The sequence below is a fragment of the Ornithorhynchus anatinus genome, chromosome 5 (genome assembly GCF_004115215.2).
Source record: "Ornithorhynchus anatinus isolate Pmale09 chromosome 5, mOrnAna1.pri.v4, whole genome shotgun sequence".
NCBI lineage: Eukaryota > Metazoa > Chordata > Mammalia > Monotremata > Ornithorhynchidae > Ornithorhynchus > Ornithorhynchus anatinus.
Genome location: NC_041732.1, coordinates 59,338,907 through 59,360,966, shown reverse-complemented (window position 1 = coordinate 59,360,966; position 22,060 = coordinate 59,338,907). Strand labels below are relative to the sequence as shown.

General features: G+C 43.7%; 1 protein-coding gene across 1 annotated transcript in view; it reads left to right on the top strand.

The window, feature by feature from the left end:
- The window catches only part of MICOS10 (mitochondrial contact site and cristae organizing system subunit 10), a 38,532-nt gene extending 17,290 nt beyond the window's left edge, over window positions 1-21,242 (top strand). The window contains exons 2-4 of the mRNA XM_029066547.2: window positions 16,818-16,865; window positions 17,991-18,100; window positions 20,997-21,242. Of these exons, the coding sequence (XP_028922380.1) occupies window positions 16,818-16,865; window positions 17,991-18,100; window positions 20,997-21,005 (167 nt within the window). The 3' untranslated portion in view covers window positions 21,006-21,242. The remainder of the gene's footprint in view (window positions 1-16,817; window positions 16,866-17,990; window positions 18,101-20,996) is intronic.
- Window positions 21,243-22,060: the final 818 nt, after the last annotated feature.

Here is a 22,060-nt window from a genome sequence, read left to right as displayed (position 1 = left end):
CCCCTCCCCTCAGCACTGTGCTCATTTGTATATATTTTTATTACCCTATTTATTTTGTTAATGAGGTATACATCCCCTTGATTCTATTTATCGTGATTAAGTTGTCTTGTTTTTGTCCATCTGTCTCCCCCGATTAGACTGTGAGCCCGTTAGTGGGCAGGGATTGTCTCTTATCTGTTGCCACATTGTACATTCCAAGCGCTTAGTACAGTGCTCCACACATAGTAAGCACTCGGTAAATACTGTTGAATCTAGGTAATCAGATCGGACACAGTCCCTGTCCTACATGAGGATCCCAGTCTTAATCCCCATTTTACAGATGAGGTAACAGAGGCACAGAGAAGTTAATTGACTTGCTCAAGGTCACAGAGCAGCCAAGTGGCAGAGATGGGATTAGAACCTTGGTCCTTCCGACTCTTCTCAAGTTTACAGTGCTGTCCACCAAATAGGATCGAAGTGCAAAATCAAGCAAAAAGACAACTTTGCCAAGTAGTATAAGTAAGGAGAAAGGGAAAGAGAAGAAACCTCCCCCCGCACCACACCAAGCAGTTGTTATTTGGTGTAGTGAGGAACATGTCAGCAGGGAAATGTGATAGAAACATATTTCATGTCAGGATGAAGCACAGCCTGAAACAGTTTCGTGTAACTCGAAGCAGCGTGGTCTAGTGGATCGAGCACTGGCCTGGGAGTCAGAAGTTCCTGGCTTCTAATCCCGTCACTTCCACTTGTCTGCTGTGTCACTTGGAGCAAGTCACTTCACTTCTCTGGGCCTTAGTTCCATCAACTGTAAAATGAGGATTAAGAGTGTGAGGCCTGTGTGGGACAGGGACTGTGTCCAACGCTTAGTACGAGTGCCTGGCACCGAGTATGCGCTTAACAAATACCTTCACAAAAACTTTATAGGGAATAAAGCAGTCTAGGGGGTGCCAGTTGAGAATGTGGCTGAATCTTTGTAGCACGGGTATCAGAAAGATCAGGATTGCAAGAGGAATACCCAAAGCAGCATCAGGTATTGCAAAAGACAATACAATGGTTCCTTTAGGCAAGCGTTGATCAGCTGTTCCCAGACCTAATAATAATAATGTTGGTATTTGTCAAGCGCTTACTACGTGCAGAGCACTGTTCTAAGCGCTGGGGTAGATACAGGGTCATCAGGTTGTCCCACGTGCGGCTCACAGTCTTAATCCCCATTTTACAGATGAGGTAACTGAGGCACAGAGAAGTTAAGTGACTTGCCCACAGTCACAGAGCTGACAAGTGGCGGAGCCGGGATTAGAACCCACGGCCTCTCCCAAGCCCGTGCTCTTTCCACTCAGCCACGCTGCTTCCATGCCCTGCCACTCGGGATTAATTTGACCATCAGTCGTGTCAGTTTAGAACAGGAAGGCGAGGTGACTCAATTGCATTTCCTGATTAGACTTTTAATATTTTACACCCTTATTTGCCTTCGAGGAAAGATTCTCTAGGTGGCCAAAAAACAGCTAATGACTTACTGTCATTGGGCTTTCAAAAAAAAAAATTCTAGTGTCACAATAGTCTTTTGGGGACTAAAAATAACATTGCCTCTATTCTATTCGATGATGTTTTGATTGTAGGAAAAATTGTATGGTTTTCTGTTTTGCTCACTCTACTGAGAAGTTGGATATCCTGGTAACTGATTATTCGATAGATTGGGTGTAGAGTCTGCAGGCCGTTCTTATGGCTCCGCTTGGATCAAGAAAAAATATCATTTTAGACTTTACCTCTGACAACAAAGTCCAGGGCGCCTTTCATAATGCCATCACTTCGGGCCTGTGCCTGTTTGCCAATATAGTTCTTGGGCTGCCGTGGAGAGTTGATTTTGGAAAGACACGCTGGCTCGGCTTCCCTTCCCGCGCTGCCTCTCGAGAGGTTTGGCTGGGCCAACTTCCTTCACCTCCATTGAGGTCCGAGTCGGGATCCAGGCTGGCCAGTAAGTCCCCTGCAGCTCTGACCGCACTATGCCGGACACCTGAGTGGCAGTGGAGTTGTGTTTCATCGTAGCACGTCGACGTGTTACCACCCCTGTTTTCCCTCCGCACTGTAAGCTCGGTGTAGGCAGGGAGCATGTCCACCAACTCTGCTGTATTGTACTCTCTCAAGCGCTTCTTTCAGTGCATGGCACTGAATACATCCTCGGTTATTTGCTCAATAAATAACGTTGATAGATTGGAGTGAGGAAAAGCCTGCGTCGTATTACTGACTGTAGTGGGGTCTGGTGAGAATCCCTCTCTGCCTCCCACCAGAGTTGAAAAAGATATCCTTGCCCTCCACAACTTTACGTGTGATGTATTATTTTTTTTTTTTAGATTTTTTATGTTATTTGGTAAGCACTTACTCTGTGCCGGGCGCTGTACTGAAGTCAGAAGGTCATGGGTTCTAATTCCAGCTCCACCACTTGTCTGCTGCGTGACCTGGGCAAGTCACTTTGCTTCTCTGGACCTCAGTTCCCTCATCTGTAAAATGGGGATTAAAACCATGAGCCCCACATGGGACAACTTGAAGACCATGGATCTACCCCAGTATTTCGAACAATGCTTGCACATAGTAGGCGCTTAACAAATACCATAATAATAATAATTGTATGTTTTGTTGAGAAATTTTTCTCCCCATGGGATCCTTCTTTTTCCTTAAGGTTCCCTTCTCCTCACCTAAGTCTGATCTTTGTGCCTGGGAAAGTGGCAGCTGAGTTGAAGAAGGGAGCTTCTGGAGTAACAACAGAATCTGGGGAGCCAGAAGTTCGGGGGTGGGGAAGAGCGTGGTATTTCCGCTACTTTCAAATGAACCGCTGAGAGCAGAATCAAGAGTTTTAGCTAAATTCACTGTAATTGAGGTTGAGGATTACTGTCAGTCATAAAAATGCATTATATTTTTATCTTAGCTTTGTTATTAGCAATTGAGCGGTTAAAGTGAAAATCTGTTTCAACTTGCCTTGGGCTTTGAATTCCTTTTGGCAACTCTCCTCCTGGTTGCCAGGTTTGCATCTGCCAGGGCGGGGATGCACAGTGAATTGTACTTTGGATTCTTCTGCTGGGCTTTCCCATTTGTGATTGTCAGTACATTCGTGGGTAATTTTTTTGTCTTTCTGAAGGATTTACTCATCTCCTCCCTCGCCGCCCCCGGCCCCTCCAACACACACACACACACACACACACACACACACACACACACACACTATTTTTGCTTAGAGCTTTGTGTCTTCGATCCCAGTCTCTTGCATGGGCTCTTATTCATAGATTCCTACTGGATGAATATTTCTCCAACTGAAGCTGTGACCCTTCACCCAGACAGGAATTGTGTAGCTCCAAGCAGCTGTTTGGTGGCTGCAGTTTATGTGGTCTATTAGCCCAACATCTTCCCCCAACATGATGGTCACTGCCTTCAGTTTTTGGCCCTGAATCTCCTACCCTGCTTTTGGTTATTCCCCCTCCATTCCCCCAACGATTCCACACGCTGTGTGTTGGCTGCCTCCCTCCTGGGAAGAAGAAAAAAAAAACACACAATGGAACAATTTTACGGTAATTCTCCCTTGCTCCCACATGGAAGTCCTGCCACTCATTTTTTGATGGGGTGAGGGGAAGTTTAGGAGGGGTGATACGAAAAGTTTGTGAATTGCTTCCAAAGTAAAAACACCCCTCGGCCCTTTTGGGTTCCTTTTGACGGATTCCCTCTTTGCATTATTGTTGCACCTATGCAAGACTTGACAGCCCTTCCAGCTCGAAATTAGAAGCAGTGCGGCCTAGTGGAAGGAGCACGGGCCTGAGAGGCAGAGGACTGGGTTCGAATCCCGGCTCCGCCGTGTACCTGCTGTGTGATCTTGGGCAAGTTACTTAGGTTCTCTGTGCCTCTGTAGCAGATCCCCATTTTGCAGATGAGGATTCAGTACCTGTTTCCCCTCTGACTTAAAACTGTTAGCTTCATGTGGGACCTGATAATTTGTATCTACCAATCCTTAGTGCAGTGCTTGGCACATAATAAGCTCTTAGCAGATACTGTTATCCTTAATTATTATATTGAAGGTGCAAAAGTGGGAGATTATTAGAGAATATGCACACTTCACAGAATTTGCCCCAGTTTAAAATTATGCTGAGTTTCTTGGTTTAAATTATGTAATCCCAGAAAGAAAGTTAAAATTGTTTGATTAAGAATTAGTGTTACCTTGCCCTTTCATCCAACTTAAACCTATATCAAAGACTTTAGGATCATTTATAATTATTGCAGGGTAGTGACATAATTGCTGAAAGATTGGTTCCGGGTTTGCTTTACTTTGACAAAATTTTTCGAGTCAGAACAGAGTTTGAACAAATGTTTCTGTTTGTTCATCAGACCCTGCACATATCAAACAGTAAAAGTTCCTGTTGGAAACTGCATCTTGCTGGATTTTTAAATGATTAAGTGGGGCAAATGATATAAGCACTTTAATCCATTTTTCACTCTAAAGATAACTGAGAAATTTGCTAGTTTTTTGGCATCCATTTCAGATGACTAAATTGAAGTCTAGTAGTTGTGTGAGATTTTACCATTTCAACATATGCCTGTACATGACAAAATCTAGTCTGCAAGCTCATAAATAACCCACTCTGTTGGGAGCAGTTATGTACATGTAACTGCTCATATACATGTAAATGTAGATATTTCTCTCTAATCCTACATTTTGTTTTGACACTTGAAGGAGAAATGCTTCTAATTTGAATTGAATAAAAACTTTGATGATGACAAAAAAGCAGCATTTATTTTCTTTTAGAGCTGCAGCTAAAATGTCGTTTCTTTTGGCTGAAGTCTTCTTTAGGAGATGTGGTGTGGTGTTTTGGGTTTTTTTTTTTCCATACGAAAAAGCAAAAACTAAGTTCTGTTTCACTCTAGCCATTTGCAGGAGGGTTTGAATTTGGAAAAGACAATGAAATGCTATTGAAGGTACTACCTAAAACGTTTTATTTCCTAGAGAAGTTGATGCTGTTACAAAGTGAAAGGTTAGTTAGGTGCTATTTCCAACTCTGTAATTCCCCCAGTGTGATCTTTGGACAAGATGCTTAGGGCTATAATGAAAGAAAAAATAATGTGTGTTTTTGTATCAAAAATATGGGCATACAGTCAGGCGAAGTACTGACTTAGGGTTTGTGTCAGTTCCACCTGCAGTTTGGTAAGTGGAAAGATGCAGGTGTAGGTTTTAAATTCTTGGCCCCTGTACCTGACTCAGTTTATCCCTTTTTTAAAATGAGGCTATTTAACCATTTCTTTGAGCTCCCTGGATGAAATGCTACGATTATGACGATTTCTCTAGAAATCCATTCTAAAATAGTGTTTTTTCAATGAGATTTTAAAATCCATAAGTGCAGGGTCTCTGTCTTCCACTCTCTAGATATCCTAGGGGCTTGGTATCATTATCATTTTTATCGTGATTATGTTGTCTTGTTTTTGTCCGTCTCCCCGTATTAGACCGTAAGCCTGTCATTGGGCAGGGATTGTCTCTATCTGTTGCCAAATTGTAAATTCCAAGCGCTTAGTACAGTGCTCTGCACATAGTAAGCGCTCAATAAATACTATTGAATGAATGAATGAATTTTCTGCCCAACACTGGCATTTAGTGAATACTATCGATGACACCTAGCTTTTCTCCTTGTTTGTACAAATGGATAGACAGGTGGTTGGAAGTGGTTGATGTTGCATGAGGACAGAAGATTAAATGATTTCTACCTTTGGCAGCTATTTTCCCAAACTGCAGAGCAAAGAAGACTCTAGGATTGGTAAAAAATCTTACCACATCCATACATAATCACCTTGCTAAGGGCAGAGCCAAAATAGAGAGGGTTAAAAAGGTACAACTGTGGATCTCTAAATATTTGATAATGGGCACTCGTATATAGCTGCCGTCTGGTGAGTATTAGTAAAGACGTTATGGGGTGGTGGCCGAAGAGATTGACGTTTTGACGACGGTGGGTGATCTAGGCAACTGTTGAGATTTTTGTAGCGCATCAGAGTCTGTTCCTTATAAATCCACTGTTGTAAAGAAAGCTCGCCATGAATGATTTGCATTTTGCAGAACTCTTATGGCATGTCTGACTTTTAATTGAGCTAAATTGTATTTTTTTTTTAAAAAATTTTCAGAAGTCAGCCATTTATGATTAAATGTTTCTTTAAAGTTCAACCTTGTCTGCTGCAGCTGGGCCGAAAAGCAAACAGACTATGGAAGAAAGGCTAAAAGTGTGCATTCCTTTTCTCTTTGGCCGTTTCTTCTTCACTCCAGAATATTTTACTGGCCTGGCCAGCCTGGAGGCCATGGAATAAATATGAGTGAGGAAGTGACTGCCAAGAACGGATTAAGAAGTAAGGATGAAAGTGGTCTTGCTTATGAGTCAGTTGGACCCTGTGCGTTGAGGTTTTGGATGGGGACAGAGGTGGGGGGGTGGGCGGCTGGGGCCGTCTTTTCTGACAAGTGCTGGCATTATGGAAGGAGTTTCTCTACCTAGAGAAGCCAATGAAACCCTTCCTTTCCTAAATCCTTCCCTCGGCCTGCACTTATTTGTTCTCCATCCCCGGTTGTCCCTGAATTGATTTGCCCTGGCACCCGCCCCAAACTGAGACAATGGAGAAAGGGGGAGATCCCCTAGAAAAATGCCAAGGAATAGGAGAAAGCGATTTCGTGTTTCAGTTTGTTTCGTTTGATAGTTTCTCCCTAGTAACTCTTAGAGTACCCCATCAATCCCCCCGTATATTTCAGATCACGGAGTAAAAAGGATTTTGATGGTCAGGGACAAAAAATCATAGATTTGATTTTGGTAAGTGTTTTCTGGATGATCATTTTTAATGTTAGCCCTGGCCTTAACTCCTGAAGGGAAGCGGCGGGCCAAAGAACATTCAGAGTTCCTGGTGTGATTCTTGGATACGTGGTGTTTGGTTCTCTGCTCCCAACTCCCAAACACCCGAATCCGGGCACTGCCCAAGTCCAGTGAAGTGCTACGCTTATTCACAAAGCCTTTGACTGGCATCATACCACATGACCCGTTGCACTTTTTTTATTGCAAGAAGAGGGACTTGTAGGAAAGGAAGGAAGAAAAACAAAGTAGTTTCACCACCTCTAATTCAGCCTCAGCCCCCGTGCCTTGTTTTGCTGTTGAGAGGACTGGAGGAATGTGTAGTCAATTTCCCTTAGCATATCAGTGGCTGGTGAAGCAAACTTGAACAATTCAAGAGCAAGTTTGCAAGCAGGGTTGGGAGTAAAAGAATTTGGAAATTTGGAGATGGGGCCCTGCGACTCAAATGGCAGGTTTTCCTGGACACCGGTGAAGATGAGAGACAAAAGATTAATCATCGTATATCGCCCTTCCCTCTCATAGTGAGGAAGGAAAAGGTTTGGACCAGGCTGACTATAATAATAAGTGATTTGGACTACTGATGTGTTCAGACCACTTGGATTTATTTTAATCTAAAATCAATGCAAAAAGGCCAAAATGTTTCATGGCTTGATTTGGTCAGTCATTTATTATTAGTTACTTGGAGGAATTCAAGGTTCATTTTTGTTTACTTTGATAAATCTTAAATCAACAATCAGAGCTGTAACCAGCGTTTCCTTGAGGAAATGAGGAACATTTTCTCCAGTTATTTATATGCTTTAACCTAGGCAAAAAACTTGGAGACCAATTGTTAGCCGATTACGGGTTCAGTTTACACTTAAGTGAAACTAGACAAGACCTATTAGGTGTCTTGGTTGCAGGTACCTAATCATTTTCTATCAGTTATTTTCTCTCTGCATTCTCTCTTAGTTTTCTGTGCCCTAGACCGAAAAGCGAATGGGCTAATTTTGCTCGAAGGGCATCCCGTGCCCTCTTAGCCTTTTTGGCACCGGAGTCCTGGACAGGCAGGTGCTGTGATTCCCTTTAGAACGTAAGCTTGTTGTGGGCAGGGAATGTATCTGTTATAGAGTACTCTCCCCAGCCCTTAATACAGTGTTCTGCACCCAGTAAGAGCTCAATAAATGTGACTGATTTGAATGCTTACTTCCACCCACCGAATGAGTCGTGTGTTCCAACCCGAAGCCTGCTTAACTGGTTGCCCACCCCGAACCCTCCTGTTGCTGCTGAATCTTGGCCAGCCCCCTAAATGTCTGAGAGTCTCCTGAAAACTTCCTCCCTCTATGTTCATTTCCTGAAATCTCCAGAAGCGTGTTAGCTTTTAGAGTTGATGAGGCTTCCCTCCCCCCAAAAAGACCATTCCTTTTGTTTGGACCTCTTTGGACTGGTATGCTTCTGTGTTCATTGCTTGGCTTCAGGTACAGACACCTGGGAAAATCTGACTCTGCCTCAAAGGATTAAATAAGAGTTTGGATTTTACTTAAAACGATTTTTTTTCCCCTTGCAAATTGGACCCTGAACATCTTTCATAAATCAGGACTGTTTCTTGGAAATGTAATTCTCGCTAAATGTAGTCCCAGGGGCACTGTTCTGTGAAGGCAAATTCTTGTTTGTCCTGTCAGAACAAATGCTTACAGTGATTTTAATAGCTTTGATAGGGACATGATTGGGCAGGAAAATATGCCTATTGTGAATAGGTCAGTTTAGCATTACTCAATTTGTTAGAGCATAAATATGGTGTTATTAAACACAATGCAGTATTTAGGAAAATCTATTCTTCTTTTGATTTAAAGGTAACTTGTCATGACAAGTTCAATAGTAGGTGGCCAAAGCATTTTCAGAAAAAAAACACCCCGTAACTAGACTAAGGCCATACTACTAACAGATGAAAGCAGAGAAATTTCGCTGGGAAGGGAGGCTCTGGGAATAAAGATCATCCTCTGAACAAAAAATACCTTGGCCCTCTTGTTGCTTTTGTTTAGAAATATTTCATTATTGTAATGCTCCTTCCAAGCAAAGGCCTAATCTGCCAGGGGCGAAAGGAGTAAATGCCTAGCTTTTTGGAGGTAATATCCTAAGGGCTAGGTTTCTGAAGAACCCCATGTTAAGGAAAACTCGGGCTGTTTCTGGACAGGCGTGTGTTGCTGGGGAAAACGTATTCTAATTTCCCAACCGCTTTCTAGTCCAAATACTTAGCTTAAGCACGCATAATGAGAGAATTGGTGGCACGGGTAAATCCCATTTTCAAAGCCCACGATCCCAATACTTTGGAAATCTCCTCTCCATGGAGCCTGAGTTGGCTCTTGGCTCATCCTCCTGCCCTTTTTCTGATGCCAGTATTTCTTCCAAGCCCCATCTTTGACGGATGAGCTCATTTGGGGGATCTGTGGCTCCCAGTCCCCCCAGAAAGGTCTCCTCCGCCTGCTCTAGAAAAGAGTTTTTTCCGAAGATCACCATTTCTTTGGAAAAAGCTGTTCCAACGAGGGCTTGGTCTCAGTCTATTCCTGATTAATGGGATTTGCCTGTTCATTCAGTCTTTCAGACCATCCGGAACACAGCTAGCCCATTTTGGGAAGAAACGATTCACTAAATTATTCATAGAAGATTCAGAGAGTTGCTGCCTTCCTAACATAATTCCATAGTCCTTATTTATTTTAAGGAGAAGAAACCACGAACCTGTGGTTTTAGAATTTGTAATATTACAATCGGTAGCATTCGGATAGGAAGTCTCTCCAAAATTCAGTCGATCAGTTGTATTTGAGTGCTTACTCTGTGTAGAGTTCTGTACTAAGCACTCTTCTCAGCTGCTAAAATGTGAACTTAAGAAGTGGAAAGTGGAGTGAGACCACGATCATTCTAACACTCAAAGCTGGTCACAGACTAGCGAGAGGACCATGGAGTTGTCGTACAGCCGACTTAAAAATAACTTGTCGTTAAAACCGCTCAGGGTTCTGATCCGCCTTAGGGGTCCCGGGCTATTGTTTTCGGAGCTGGAAGACCACCGACAGTTGCAGATTTGGCAAAGTTAGTTTTATGGGAGAATGTTCTGCTCTGACTTGTTCCATCGAGGGGTTAGCTTCCAAATGTACATTTCTAATCTTTAAGCTCCACGGATTGATTCCTTCGTAACTGCATGGATCTTTATTGGCCCCTAGTAGTAGCTTTTCTTTGTAGTTATAATTATTTACAGTGAAATAAAGTTTTAGAGTATGAATTGTGTGACGGGGGGTAATTTAGGAGGTTACTTGAACTACAAAAGAAAGTGGCTTTAACGGGAAACAGGCCATGCACTCTAATAACTGCTAGTGTTTATTGCCAATGGATGTTTTGCGTTCTTTTTCATATTGAATTTGAGACTGTCTTCAGGTTGGGGGGTGGAGAGACAAACACGTGTAGCTGTGATTGTCATTCTATTTTAAATTTGGTTATGAAATCCATGTGCGCAGACAGGGTACTAGGTAGACAGTGATAGTGTGTATATTTGGGACCATCTTCAATAATGGTTCTTAATTGCTATTTAAAGCCTTTTCCCAAATGAACTTTTGAGGAATCAATCCATCCCAAGAATCCATGCTCATGCGCCAGGCATTTTTATGATGTCCTAATAGGTGTGAGGCATGTGTTTGAGTACATAATAGATTGATTTGGGGCATGGTGATTTTCTGTTGAGAGATTATGAGACAGGAAAATAAGTTCAAAGAAATGGCTTCAGAGCATGGGCAAAACGCCCGATGCCAATTCTATATGATAATTTCTTGAGCCTTGCAGCAGTCCAGAATTTGACCATCAGGTAGAAAGATGTGCAGCAAAATCGAGGGGTTATAGACAGACTCCGTTTCCAGTTGACATGAATTTTTTTTTTAAAAAAAAGGGAGGTGGGGATCAAACTGGAAAAAAATGGATAGTCTGAGAGTGCTGAATAGGCTGTTTTTCTAGTTAAAACATTTAAAGCTGCCAGGGTAGGTGAAAAATGCTTTGTACTCTTTTCCTTTGGCATTTTCCTCCAAAAGAGTCTGTCGGATAAGGAGAAGAGAAAAAAGTGGCCCAGAGCAGCAAAGCCTTCACTTTTCCATGTTGGTTTGTTTTTATTGTAAGGCAAACCTTTCATGTTTTATTGTTATGAAGTTAAATCCTGTCCTCGAGGTGCCAATCTTTAGTGGAAACAGCTGCAGAGCTAGTGTCCCCCGATCAGGTGGGAGGCTCTTTGAAGCAACATGTTGCTTTTTAAAAGGAAATTGAGCATGTGAAAACTTGAACCTGTAAATCTCATCAACAGGTTTCACCACTGTTTATCTCTTATATAACACAGATAGCTAACCTAAAGTTAAACTTGGTTTTGGTTTTTTTTTTTGGTTTCCCTGCTTATTCTTTTTTTTTCCACCAAGGAAGTGTGCTTGCGGATTTTTTGTCTCTAAAACGTAAAAGAGAAAACCCAGTGGAAATGGGGTTCAGTTGAAAATAATTCATGGAAATCAACTGTCTTAAGCCAGGCAGATGTCAGATTGAATTAAGCTCCCTTTGAAGTCCCCTCCTTTTGCTAGCACGTCAACTGATTTTGAGAGTGTTCAGAGGTGTGCTGTTGTCGATCCAAGGGAAAGAGAACCACTCCAGGAATCAGCCAACATTTATGTCCATATCTGTAATTTATGTATATTAATGTCTGTCTCCCCCTCTAGACTGTAAGATCATTGTGAGCAGGGAATGTGTCTGTTAATTGTTATATTGTAGTCTCCCAAATGCTTATTACAGTGCTCTGCACACAGTAAGCACTAAATAAATATGATTGAATTAATGAATGCCTGCATGAATGGATGAATCAGGAGACTCGGGGTCTTGGCCCAGTTCTGCCCATGGGGTCTCCGCCCCCTGGGGTGACATTTTCCAAACAAGGAGCCACGTAAGGTGTCCCGGAAATTGGATGACCCAGTAGGAATCCTGACATATCGCTGACTTGGACAACGAAGGCTTCAGTAGTGGTCGGGCCACTGTCTTCCCGAACGTGAGACTTTGTGGCGCGGCTTCGACTACGGGGCTTCATCCAGTTGCAGCCATAAATGGGTCCTGCAGGTAAAACAAAACAAAACAAAAACCTTTGCGGGCACTTAAGGGTGTGCTTCACCCCTGCCCACCTACTCAGTCGTTGCACTCTGTGCCCCAGGGGAAGCATGACTGGCAAGAAAGGGGCGAATGTGAGTGGTAAGGTGCAAACCACCAGCGCCATAGTCGGTTCCTTTGCGCACGGCTCAGTTCTTTAGTCTCAGGACCGAGGCTCATCCGTCGTCATCGAGAAGGGATGCTGACTTGCGGGTTCATCAGCCCATCTATCAGTGGTATTTATCGAGCACTTACTGTGTGCCGACCACTGTACTGAGCACTTGGGAAAGTACAGTTCAATAGACGTCAGTTAGGAAAACCTGGGTATGTCTCCTCGTTCTAAATGTGGGGCTCCCAGGAGCCAAAAACTTAGCGTGAGCCTTAGTCTCCTGCTAGGAGGTGGCCAATCAGTCCACCTTGCATTGACAGTCCACCTTGGATTGATTGTCAGTCAGTCCACAATCAGTCCAGTCTTGGTATTTATTGAGCGCTTACTGTGGGCAAAGCACTGTATTAAGCCCTTGGGGGAGTACATTATGACAGAGTTGATATTCATCTTCCCTGCCCACCACGAGGTTTTGATCTAAATGGGGAGGCAAATATTAATGTAAGTAAATGTATTAGGGATACGTTTACAAGTGCTGTGGGGCTGAGGGAAGGAGAACGACCCTCAATGGCTCTATTCTGGATCTCCTACTTCTGGTGAGGGGCCGGGGCGATCTCTTCCACTCCCACAACTTCAGCTACCCCTTCTGTGACTCCCAAATCCATGGACGTCACACCTCCTCGGCAAGCTCACATTTCCTCTTGCCTATAGCACGTCTCTACTCGGATGGCTCTTCATCTTCACAGCCACCCTGAAATCCCAAGAGGTTAGGCTTCACCTTCCCAGGTTATATCCCTCCAGCAGCTGCCCTTAGCACTTATATTTAAACATCAGAGTACTTATACCTTGTCTCAATTTCTCTTTATTTATACTGATTTATCCTTCCCTTCTTTTGGTCTCAACAGCTATAGCATTTTTGAATGGCTTGTGTCTAGTCAGCCTCCACAGTAGAGTTTAAGAACCTTGTAGGCAGAGAGCTTGTCTTTCAGATTCCTAAAATGCTTAGGACAGTGCTCTGTACATTGTTGATGTTCATTAAATCGAATGATCAATAGCTTTTATTAGGTGGAAAAAGAAAAGACAGGCATAATGAGAACCTGGGTTCTATTCCCGGCTCTGCCACTTGTCTGCTGTGTGATGTAGGCAAGTAACTTCACTTCTCTCTGCCTCAGTTCTCTCATCTGTAAAATGGGGATTAAGACTGTGAGTCCCATGTAGGATATGTACGGTCATTTCAACCTGATGAGCTTGTATGTGCCCCAGCGCCTTGTACAGTGCCTGGCACGTAGCACTTAACAAATACCATTTAAAAAAAACGGCGAGTCAGAAGGGGCAAGAAAAATTCTGGAAAGATTCCCTTTTAGGTTTAAAATGTATTTGCCAAAAATTGCCTCCAGGTGCAAAAAACAAAGTCCTAATTGTAACCCATTATGTTTTTCCTGGCCCATCTCCTCATCGCACTGCCCGAGTTAAATCTGTGGACTGGCACATCTCTCTTACCTCATTCGCTAGCCCTAATTTGCTGTTTTACTCATCTTCCAGCAGCTAAGGAGATGAGCGTTAAATACCACAGTCTCCAAAGAGGACCTCAAGCCAGTTCAGTGAAATGGCTAGCAGGAGACACTCGCCCCAGAGATGGCTCCCAGATCTGGGAAATGCCTGGGCTCTAAAAGTTCTAAAGCATTGCTCTATTGCTAAGACACCGTGCTCGGGGGGGATCAAGGTAGCCATGAATCCCAATGAGGACTTCTGGCCGGAGTAGCTGGGCATGCGCTTGGTTGCCTAGGAGTAATTTTCTGCCTTGCTGCCAGGAGACTGTGGTTCATTTCCTGACTGTCCTTATTTGGATGGCAGAAGAGAATCTTGGCAGTTCTCTTGGAAGATAGTGATTGTGATGGGCGAAGGGAAACTGGAATCTGGGGGCTTCCTGGGTTCCCCTGTGCACAAAGCATAATAACATAATAGCTGGTTTACTCTGTCAGCCCTGAGAGCTCTGATTGTAAGCTCACTGTGGGCAGGGAATGTCTGTTCATTATACTTTCCCAAGCGCATAGTACAGTGCTCAGCACACAGTCAGCGCTCAATAAATGTGATCGATTGAATGAATGAAAGAGAATGTTCACCGCCTCGTGGGTTCTGCAGGCCAGCTTCCTGCGGCACCAGCAGAAAGTGAAAGCCGTTGAACCGACTGCCTGGAAATTCTGGCAATAGGGATTTATGGGCTTTACTTTTTGGATGACCTAGCATTTGTCATTTTGTAAGTCAGTCGTTTCTCAGTGATTCGCCTGTTGTTCAGATGGGTTGTAAAAATTCCCCCTAAGTTTGAAAATAGGTGGTATCTTGGTAATCCCATCGTAGTCGTTCATTCAGTCAGTCGTATCTGTTGAACACTTACAGTGTGCAGAGCACTGAGAGTACAAAGTAATGATAATAAACAGGCACATTCCCTGCCCACAACAAGCTTACGATCTAGAGGGAACTGATGATTATAGTATTTGTGAAGTGGGGTCAAGCACCGTTCTCAGCACTAGGCTAGATATAAATGCATCAGGTCAGACCCAGTCCCTGTCCCTCATAGGGCTCAAGGTCTAAGCAGGAGGGAGAGCAGGTTTTGAGTCCCCATTTTGCAGTTTAGGAAACCGAACCACAGAAAAGTGAAGTGATTTGCCCATTATCACACAGCAGACAAGTGGCAGAGCTGGGATTAGAACCCAGGTCTTCCGACTCCCAGGCATGAGCTTTGTCCACTAGGCCACGCTGCTTCCCTTCATGGCACTCTTTCTAAGGACTCTCATTTTTCTTGATCCATAAAGGGTGTAGACTGTGAACCTGTTGTGGGCAGGAATTGTCTCTCTACGTTGCTGTGTTGTACTTTGCAAGCACTTAGTTCAGTGGTCTGCACACAGTAAGCGCTCAATAAATACGATTGAATGAACGAATAAGTTGGACAATTAAAATGCCCGTATTGTGCCTGTTGGGCTTTTTGAAGTAATGGTTTTCAGTTTAGGTTCAGATTTTATAGACCAGAAATCAAATGAAACAGCAACACAACCACATATGGTAGAATGGAATAGTCAGAATGCGCCTTGGGTCAAGGGTCGAAACAGTTTGTTTTATGAATTCTTATAGATTGTAATTATTCCTAATAGCATAAACCCACTCTTCAGTCCTTCACCAGCTGGACAGTTGCGTAGATGGGGTAGAAAAGTGAATGAATTAAAATCACCTTTAGAAAAAAGGCACAAACAAAGGCGTTGTCAATGAGGGCACAGATTTCTCTTCCCTTGGGACTATCGTACGTGGTCAGAGTTGTTGGAACAAGATTCTGATGGTTAGCTCAAGGCCTCGCACAGGAAAATCCCCTAAAGTTTCCTCAGATATCTGGAAAAACTCTTAGAGATTTTGAAAGCACAAGTGGAGAATCTTTTCGACAAGTGAGATTCCATCTTTATATGTAAGTGCTCACTTGCTTAAATTGTCAGTTATGGGGGTTATATTAGCCCAGTTGACAAGTTGTCATCAGAGTTCTTCATTTGCTGTTGCATATTTGGCAAGTTTTCCTCGTGAATCGAAATGCACTGGTAAAGTATTTGTCTTTTGTTACTGGATTTTAGAAACTATGCAGCATACAAAAAGACCTTTCAGAAACAAGTCGTCTATCTTCTCAGCTCCGAAACAAACTTGATAAATTGGACTTTATCTTTAGTATGTTTTAGCTTGCCGACGAAGCCAGTTTATTTCCTCTCCTTTTAATGTTTAGAGTAATTCAAAACTAATGCGAAGACATTTTAACTACAGCCATTTAGCTTAAGTAATAAACTATCAAAATTGTCGAAAGGAAAAGAGGTGAGAATATGGAATTAATCACCATCGTCAATAGTATTTATTGAGTGCTTGGTGTGCAAGGGCACTCTACTAAGCACTTGGGAGAGTACAGTTGGCAGACACTTTCCCTGCCCATAATGAGCTTACAGTCTAGAGGGAGAGACAGAAGTTAACTGATTTGTACATATTATTATCAATGAGTAATGAGCTAGTGATTCTATGCTAGTTCACATTTTTTGCTGTATTCATACAGACCATTTTACAATACTTTAGGCATTACACCCATTTCTCCCCTAACACGTGAGTTGCATTCTCTCTAGGCCACGTGCAAGGATGCAATCCGTTTCTGTGACGGTATACACTGACCCCAAACAGGTTTGCCTTGCCAAAAGACTATCCCCTAATTCCCGAATGGAATTCTAGCCAATTAGTGGCCAAACTAAGCTTGCAGTTTCATTTAAGAAAAATTCCACTTCGAAAGATTTTGTTACCATCCTCTGTGGACCCGAATATTGAGAATTGAGTTCTAAATTAGTTAACTAAGGAGAGATCTAGGATGACCCAGATGATGAGGGGAGCTTTGAAGCAACCCAGGGAGGTAGTGCTGTCTTGTAAGATAGTTGAAAAACTCAGAGCCCTAAAGAAACCATTCAAGATAGGAACGCTTTTTCCACCTCTACTGACAAACCCATTTAGACCCTGGAAAGTATCTTTAAAAGATCCTGAAGCAGAAGTTAAGGGAAACAGGCAGTAGAGGAAACTCTGAGGTTTGAGTTATGCTTAGTTCATGAAAAGAATGTCTTCCTAAGATTATAAAATACTTGGGTTAAATGCTGATTTGATTACTTCATAATTGAATGGAAAAAGCCCAATCTAATTTTTCCTTGTGACCTTTAACCCTCTCCTGTTGTTTTCTCTCTCTGCAGGTGCCGGCTTTGGGTTAGGAATTGTTTTCTCAGTTATCTTCTTTAAAAGTAAGTAATTAATGCTTTTTAGCTCAGACTTAACTCTCAGAGGTGTGTATAACAAACTTTGGGGAAGTTTGCACAGATATGCCTTAAAGAGATCTGGACCCATAGTAGCCAGGGTGGATTGGGCATTTAAAAAATTATCTTGGGCATTGAGTCAGTGCTCCTAAAATTTGGCTGGGGAATAAATGAAGAAATCCAGATATTTATGCCAGAGATCATGTGGATATGACTAAGCCCTTGAGAGGTTTTATGCGGGTCTAATTAATGACTCCTTTTCCGTTTTACAAAAGAGCATGGTACTGAGAATCTTCCTGAAGGGAGGCCAGGGGCCCTGGCGATCTACTGTTCGTTGTTTCTGTACTTTTCCAGATCCTGTAGGACCATTTTTAAAAATTGATTTTGAGCTCCAGTCTTCCCCTGAAGAAGTGGTTGAGAAGGCGGCCTCTAGACATTTTCATTTTTATTGAAAAGAATGAAAGGAATACACTGTAACCAGACTGCCTCTATGAAAGTTTGGCATGATCTACTCATTGAGATGGATATAGTAGTCAGAATTCCTTTGACTCTGAGCATGGTCAATACAATAAAAATCATTGCACCTTTCTAAACATTGCCTGTCCTTCACATGGATCATCTGCAATTTGTGACAGCCCAAAAAAGCAAGTTAGAAATGGAAACTGACACCTTTTGCAACCTCTAAAACTGTTCTAGGATTTAACCAGCCTGAACTACCCAAGAAGAAGTAAATTTATCACCTTTTGGGAGTGAATGAACTCTCAGTCCATGATTGTTGCGTTTAATGTGTTACTGCCCTATTTAGTGCCCTAACCGGAGTCATTCAACCCCCACCAAAACAAACCTCTCACCCCAACCCCTACCCCCAGCCTTTCCCAATAACTTCAGGTCTATACCAATCATAACTCAGAGCAGATAATTCTTTTTTGAGACTGAAATTACAATTATTAAAAAAATTCAAGTATTTATTACTGTTCACAGAATTGTAACATCAAGTTGGCTTTCTATTCAGGAACGTACTTTGCATTGGAATGTCAAGTAACTTACCTTGATCTGCACTTTTCCCTTTCATAAAGTTCCCCTGTTGGTTTCTCTCCCTTTTCTACTTCCTAGGAAAGATGTGGCCGTTGGCCTTTGGTTCCGGCACTGGTTTGGGAATGGCCTACTCCAACTGCCAGCATGATTTCCAGTCTCCATATATCGTGCATGGAAAATATGTCAAAGTACGTATTGAATGGATAACTTGCCTTCAAGGGTTCGGTCCAATTGAAATGGAGGCCCGAGCAATTATGTGCCAGGTAGACTACCTAGATGGAGAGTTTGGCCCCTAAATTCGACTTTGGGGCCTGAATTATCCCGTTGGGCAGACTACCCGGTGCAAATCCACCTGATAATTGCTCAGATTTCCTCTTCGTGTGACTGTAAAGATTCATCCAAAGAGGTGGCTTCCGTATCAATTCAAAGTTGGTGAAAGAATTGAGGAAATGTCTTACCAGTAGCCAAAGTAGAATTTCTCATACATCCAAAAGAGTACCCCGAAAAAGTTACATTTTTGTCAATGACGTGATTCCTTCAAAGCTCTTAATAAGCTCTTTGACCCTACCTCTATTGCCATAATAATGTTGGTATTTGTTAAGCGCTTACTACGTGCAGAGCACTGTTCTAAGCGCTGGGGTAGACACAGGGGAATCAGGTTGTCCCACGTGGGGCTCACAGTCTTAATCCCCATTTTACAGATGAGGGAACTGAGGCACAGAGAAGTTAAGTGACTTGCCCACAGTCACACAGCTGACAAGTGGCAGAGCTGGGATTCGAACTCATGAGCCCTGACTCCAAAGCCCGTGCTCTTTCCACTGCGCCACGCTGCCATGACTTGAGTGCTACATTTTAATTACTGGAAGTTGTCTTAACTCCTGCTAACTAAATAATAGCTGTCCTTTCTTTCTTCCTTGTCTTAGGTTTATGACCATATGTGTCCGTACAGTTTGTGGATTTCAGAGAGAGAGCCTTGGAAAGTTCATCCCTTGTAGTTTATAGGTGTTAGTTGAAATTACTGAAAAAGTAAAGCTGACACTTGAACCTCGAAGTAGATAAATGGCACCTAAGTCATTTTAAGCCCGGGGGCATTATATCCCTCATCCCCACAGCAGATAGGGTTCAACTGGTATTGTCTCCCTTTTTATGGATGAGGAAATAAGAGAATCGAAAGCCATAGCATAAAATCACGCTGCCTGTAATCGGCATGGGATTTGAACGAAGAAGTGGAGGCTCCCAAGTTCTATTACCTTTGCTGATCTTTAGGTAGATGTTAGTAGTTGAACTGACTGTCTGAGGGGAGGAGGGGAAATAGGATTTAACCCATCTACCTTGGTAAAAAAATAACTGGTTGAATGAAGCAGGTATTGAACTATAATGCTATAATGGTATCGAGCACTTTTGCGGAACTTATTTTAGAAAGTCTTTTGGTAAATTGCATAGGGTTTAAGGATATTGAAATGGTATATCTGAGTGTATGAGATAGATGAGAAAGTGGATAGCTCAGCCTGGTTGGTTCCTTCCTCCCTCCTCCCCCACTTAGTGAATGATGTTTATTGAATACTTAACTGTAGTAAGTGCTTGGGAGAGTACAATATAACAATAAACAGACATATTCCCTGCCCATAAGGAGTATAGAGACTAGGGTGGGAAGACAGTCATTAAAATAAATTATAGATAGGGGATATGGGAGCGTTTAGGGTTAGACACAGCTATTTCCAGAACAACATATACTTTTGTGTACTCTGAATTCAGATTTTCGTATTAATTAATTCCCCCTCTAAACTGTAAACTTGTGGTGGACAGGGAGTGTGTCTGCCAACTCTTTTATATTGTACTCTGCCAAACACGTAGTACAGTTCTCTGTACCCAGTAAGCACTCAAATTGATTGATTATAAAAACAGTTGAAATGGACAGAAGAAAGCGGGAGTCTCTGTCCCACTGAGGCTCAGAGATGGAAAATGACTCGCCCAGTGTCTCAGAGTGAGCAACTGCCAGCCCAGGCCATCCTCAAACCCCCGCGGACGGCCAGGTCCGTTAGCATCTCGGGTGACGAGCACCGCTACACCAGTAGCAGAATTCCACAGCCCACTGAGCAGACTCCATTTTGGAACCCTCTCAGTCCGCTCGAAGATGTCCTACGGCCAAAGCCGAACACCAGAGAGGGTTCGGAGCCGAGGGGGCTGGCGTGCCGGAGAGTCTGGTACCCTCCCACGTCGTGCTCATTCATTCAATAGTATTTATTGAGTGCTTACTATGTGCAGAGCACTGTACTAAGCGCTTGGAATGTGCAGTTCGGCAACAGATAGAGACAATCCCTGCCCAGTGATGGACTCACAGTCTGATGGGGGGAAGATGAACGCACCATCGCAGCTGAGCTCCGAATGCTCATGAGTGCTCTCTGCACTGAAACTAGGGTGGTCCCAGGAAGGATGAGGTAATCAGAGGGACAGTGCCGAGAAGGAGCCCAGCTGCCAGCATGGCACCGAGGCTGCCGACAGACAGTTTCCACCGCCCCATGCTTGTCCTCTCTCTCTGGCACAAATCGGAGCATGTTCTTGCCCACACAGCGGGGAAAGTGGTGAACCTTTGGATTGTTTGTATGCGGATAAGTGGCCAAAATGTGTTGTCTTGGATAGGGCCTGAGGATTGTTCTATGCGAACTGATTTAATTCTGGTGGTTGGCATGGAGGATCTCGGTATAGTTGTGCAGGCTTGTCTTCACTGCCCCCAGAAGGGTCTTGTAACTCGCTGGCTCGTTGATGCGTTGGCCTCTTCTCTCTCAAATGAGGCACTTAACCTCTACTAAGAGCTACTTTGTATTGGTCATTGGCTTTGTGATGTGTTGGCCCAGACAACCGATTTCTCATTTCTTTAAATGAATCGTGTGGGGAGGGGAGAGCCGGGCGGGGGTGACTTGCAGCCCTCTGTCTGGAAAACTCTGCTCCGAAGCGGAGTTCCAACTTGTAGCGACCCGGATGGTCTTCGTCGAACCGAAGCGCGGGGGACGAAGCGGAGCTCTTAAACTGGGGGAAGCCGACCCCTGCCCCGGCAACAATAATCCGAGTGCTCTCGCTTTACAGGAGCAGTGACTGATGACTGAGAACATCCCAGTGGGAGGAAAAGAGAAATCATGTTTATTCCTCAGGAATATCGAAGTGCCCCTGGAGTAAGCCGACATTCTTCTCGAACAATGTTATCAGTAACGCTTTCTACTCCAGCACACTGTTTATGTATCTGAAACCAAGTTCTGTTTCTTGTTTTGTATTTTCTCTCTGGAAGTTGCAAGGAGAAAGGTCTTAGGAGAAATAAATTAAACAAAAATGCGGTGCCTCGTGTGTTTGTGGGGGCGTGCGTGTGTGTTTCTGTGGTCTAAGCAAGAAGGACTCTGTTTGAACTGCCAGCAGCTGGGACCACCTGGCCTCAGACCCTCCCGGGGTCTCGCTGAAATGACAGCCGTGGCGCTTCCCTCCCCACTCAGCCCCTAACGTATAGTTTACAGAAATGCTTCCACCTCGTAAATCTGGGGCCCGGAGACCGCTGCCGCTTGTTATGACCAGGAGGCCTAGGGTTGTGAGGTGCCCTTCCCTCGCTGCAGCCCAGCTCGTTAAACCCGAGCCCCGTTTTCTCCGAAGGGCCCCGGCACGTCCGACGTGCCCGTGCGGCACCGCCGTCAAACAGTTGGCTGAATTAAGAAAGTGAGAAATCTAATTGTGTGGATGGTTCACCTAATTGATGTCACATCCTGTGGTTTTAATGGAGCCTGACGTGAACTGGACTGCAGCGTTGTGGGGTTTTTTTTCCTCCTGCGCGGTGGGCTAATTAAAGCCGCTCCTCGTGCCATCTGGCCGAAAGCTGGAGGTTGACTTGGTTTTGTGTTGGGTATTTTTTGTTATTGTTTTCTGGAGTTTTTTTTTTCTGTCCTGGTTCGCTCAGAGTGGCTAACCTTGGGTCTCCGGGACGAGAGGGAGAAGCACGTTAGCCACTCTGAGCGAACCAGGGCAGAAAAAAAAGTCCTCTGCCCCCAGGAATTTTATTTTAGTCTAAATTGGAGGTGGAGAGGACGAATACACAATAGTCTTTAACTCAGAGGCCTCCCCCGACTGAGCCCTCCTTTCCTCTTCTCCCACTCCCTACTGCATCACCC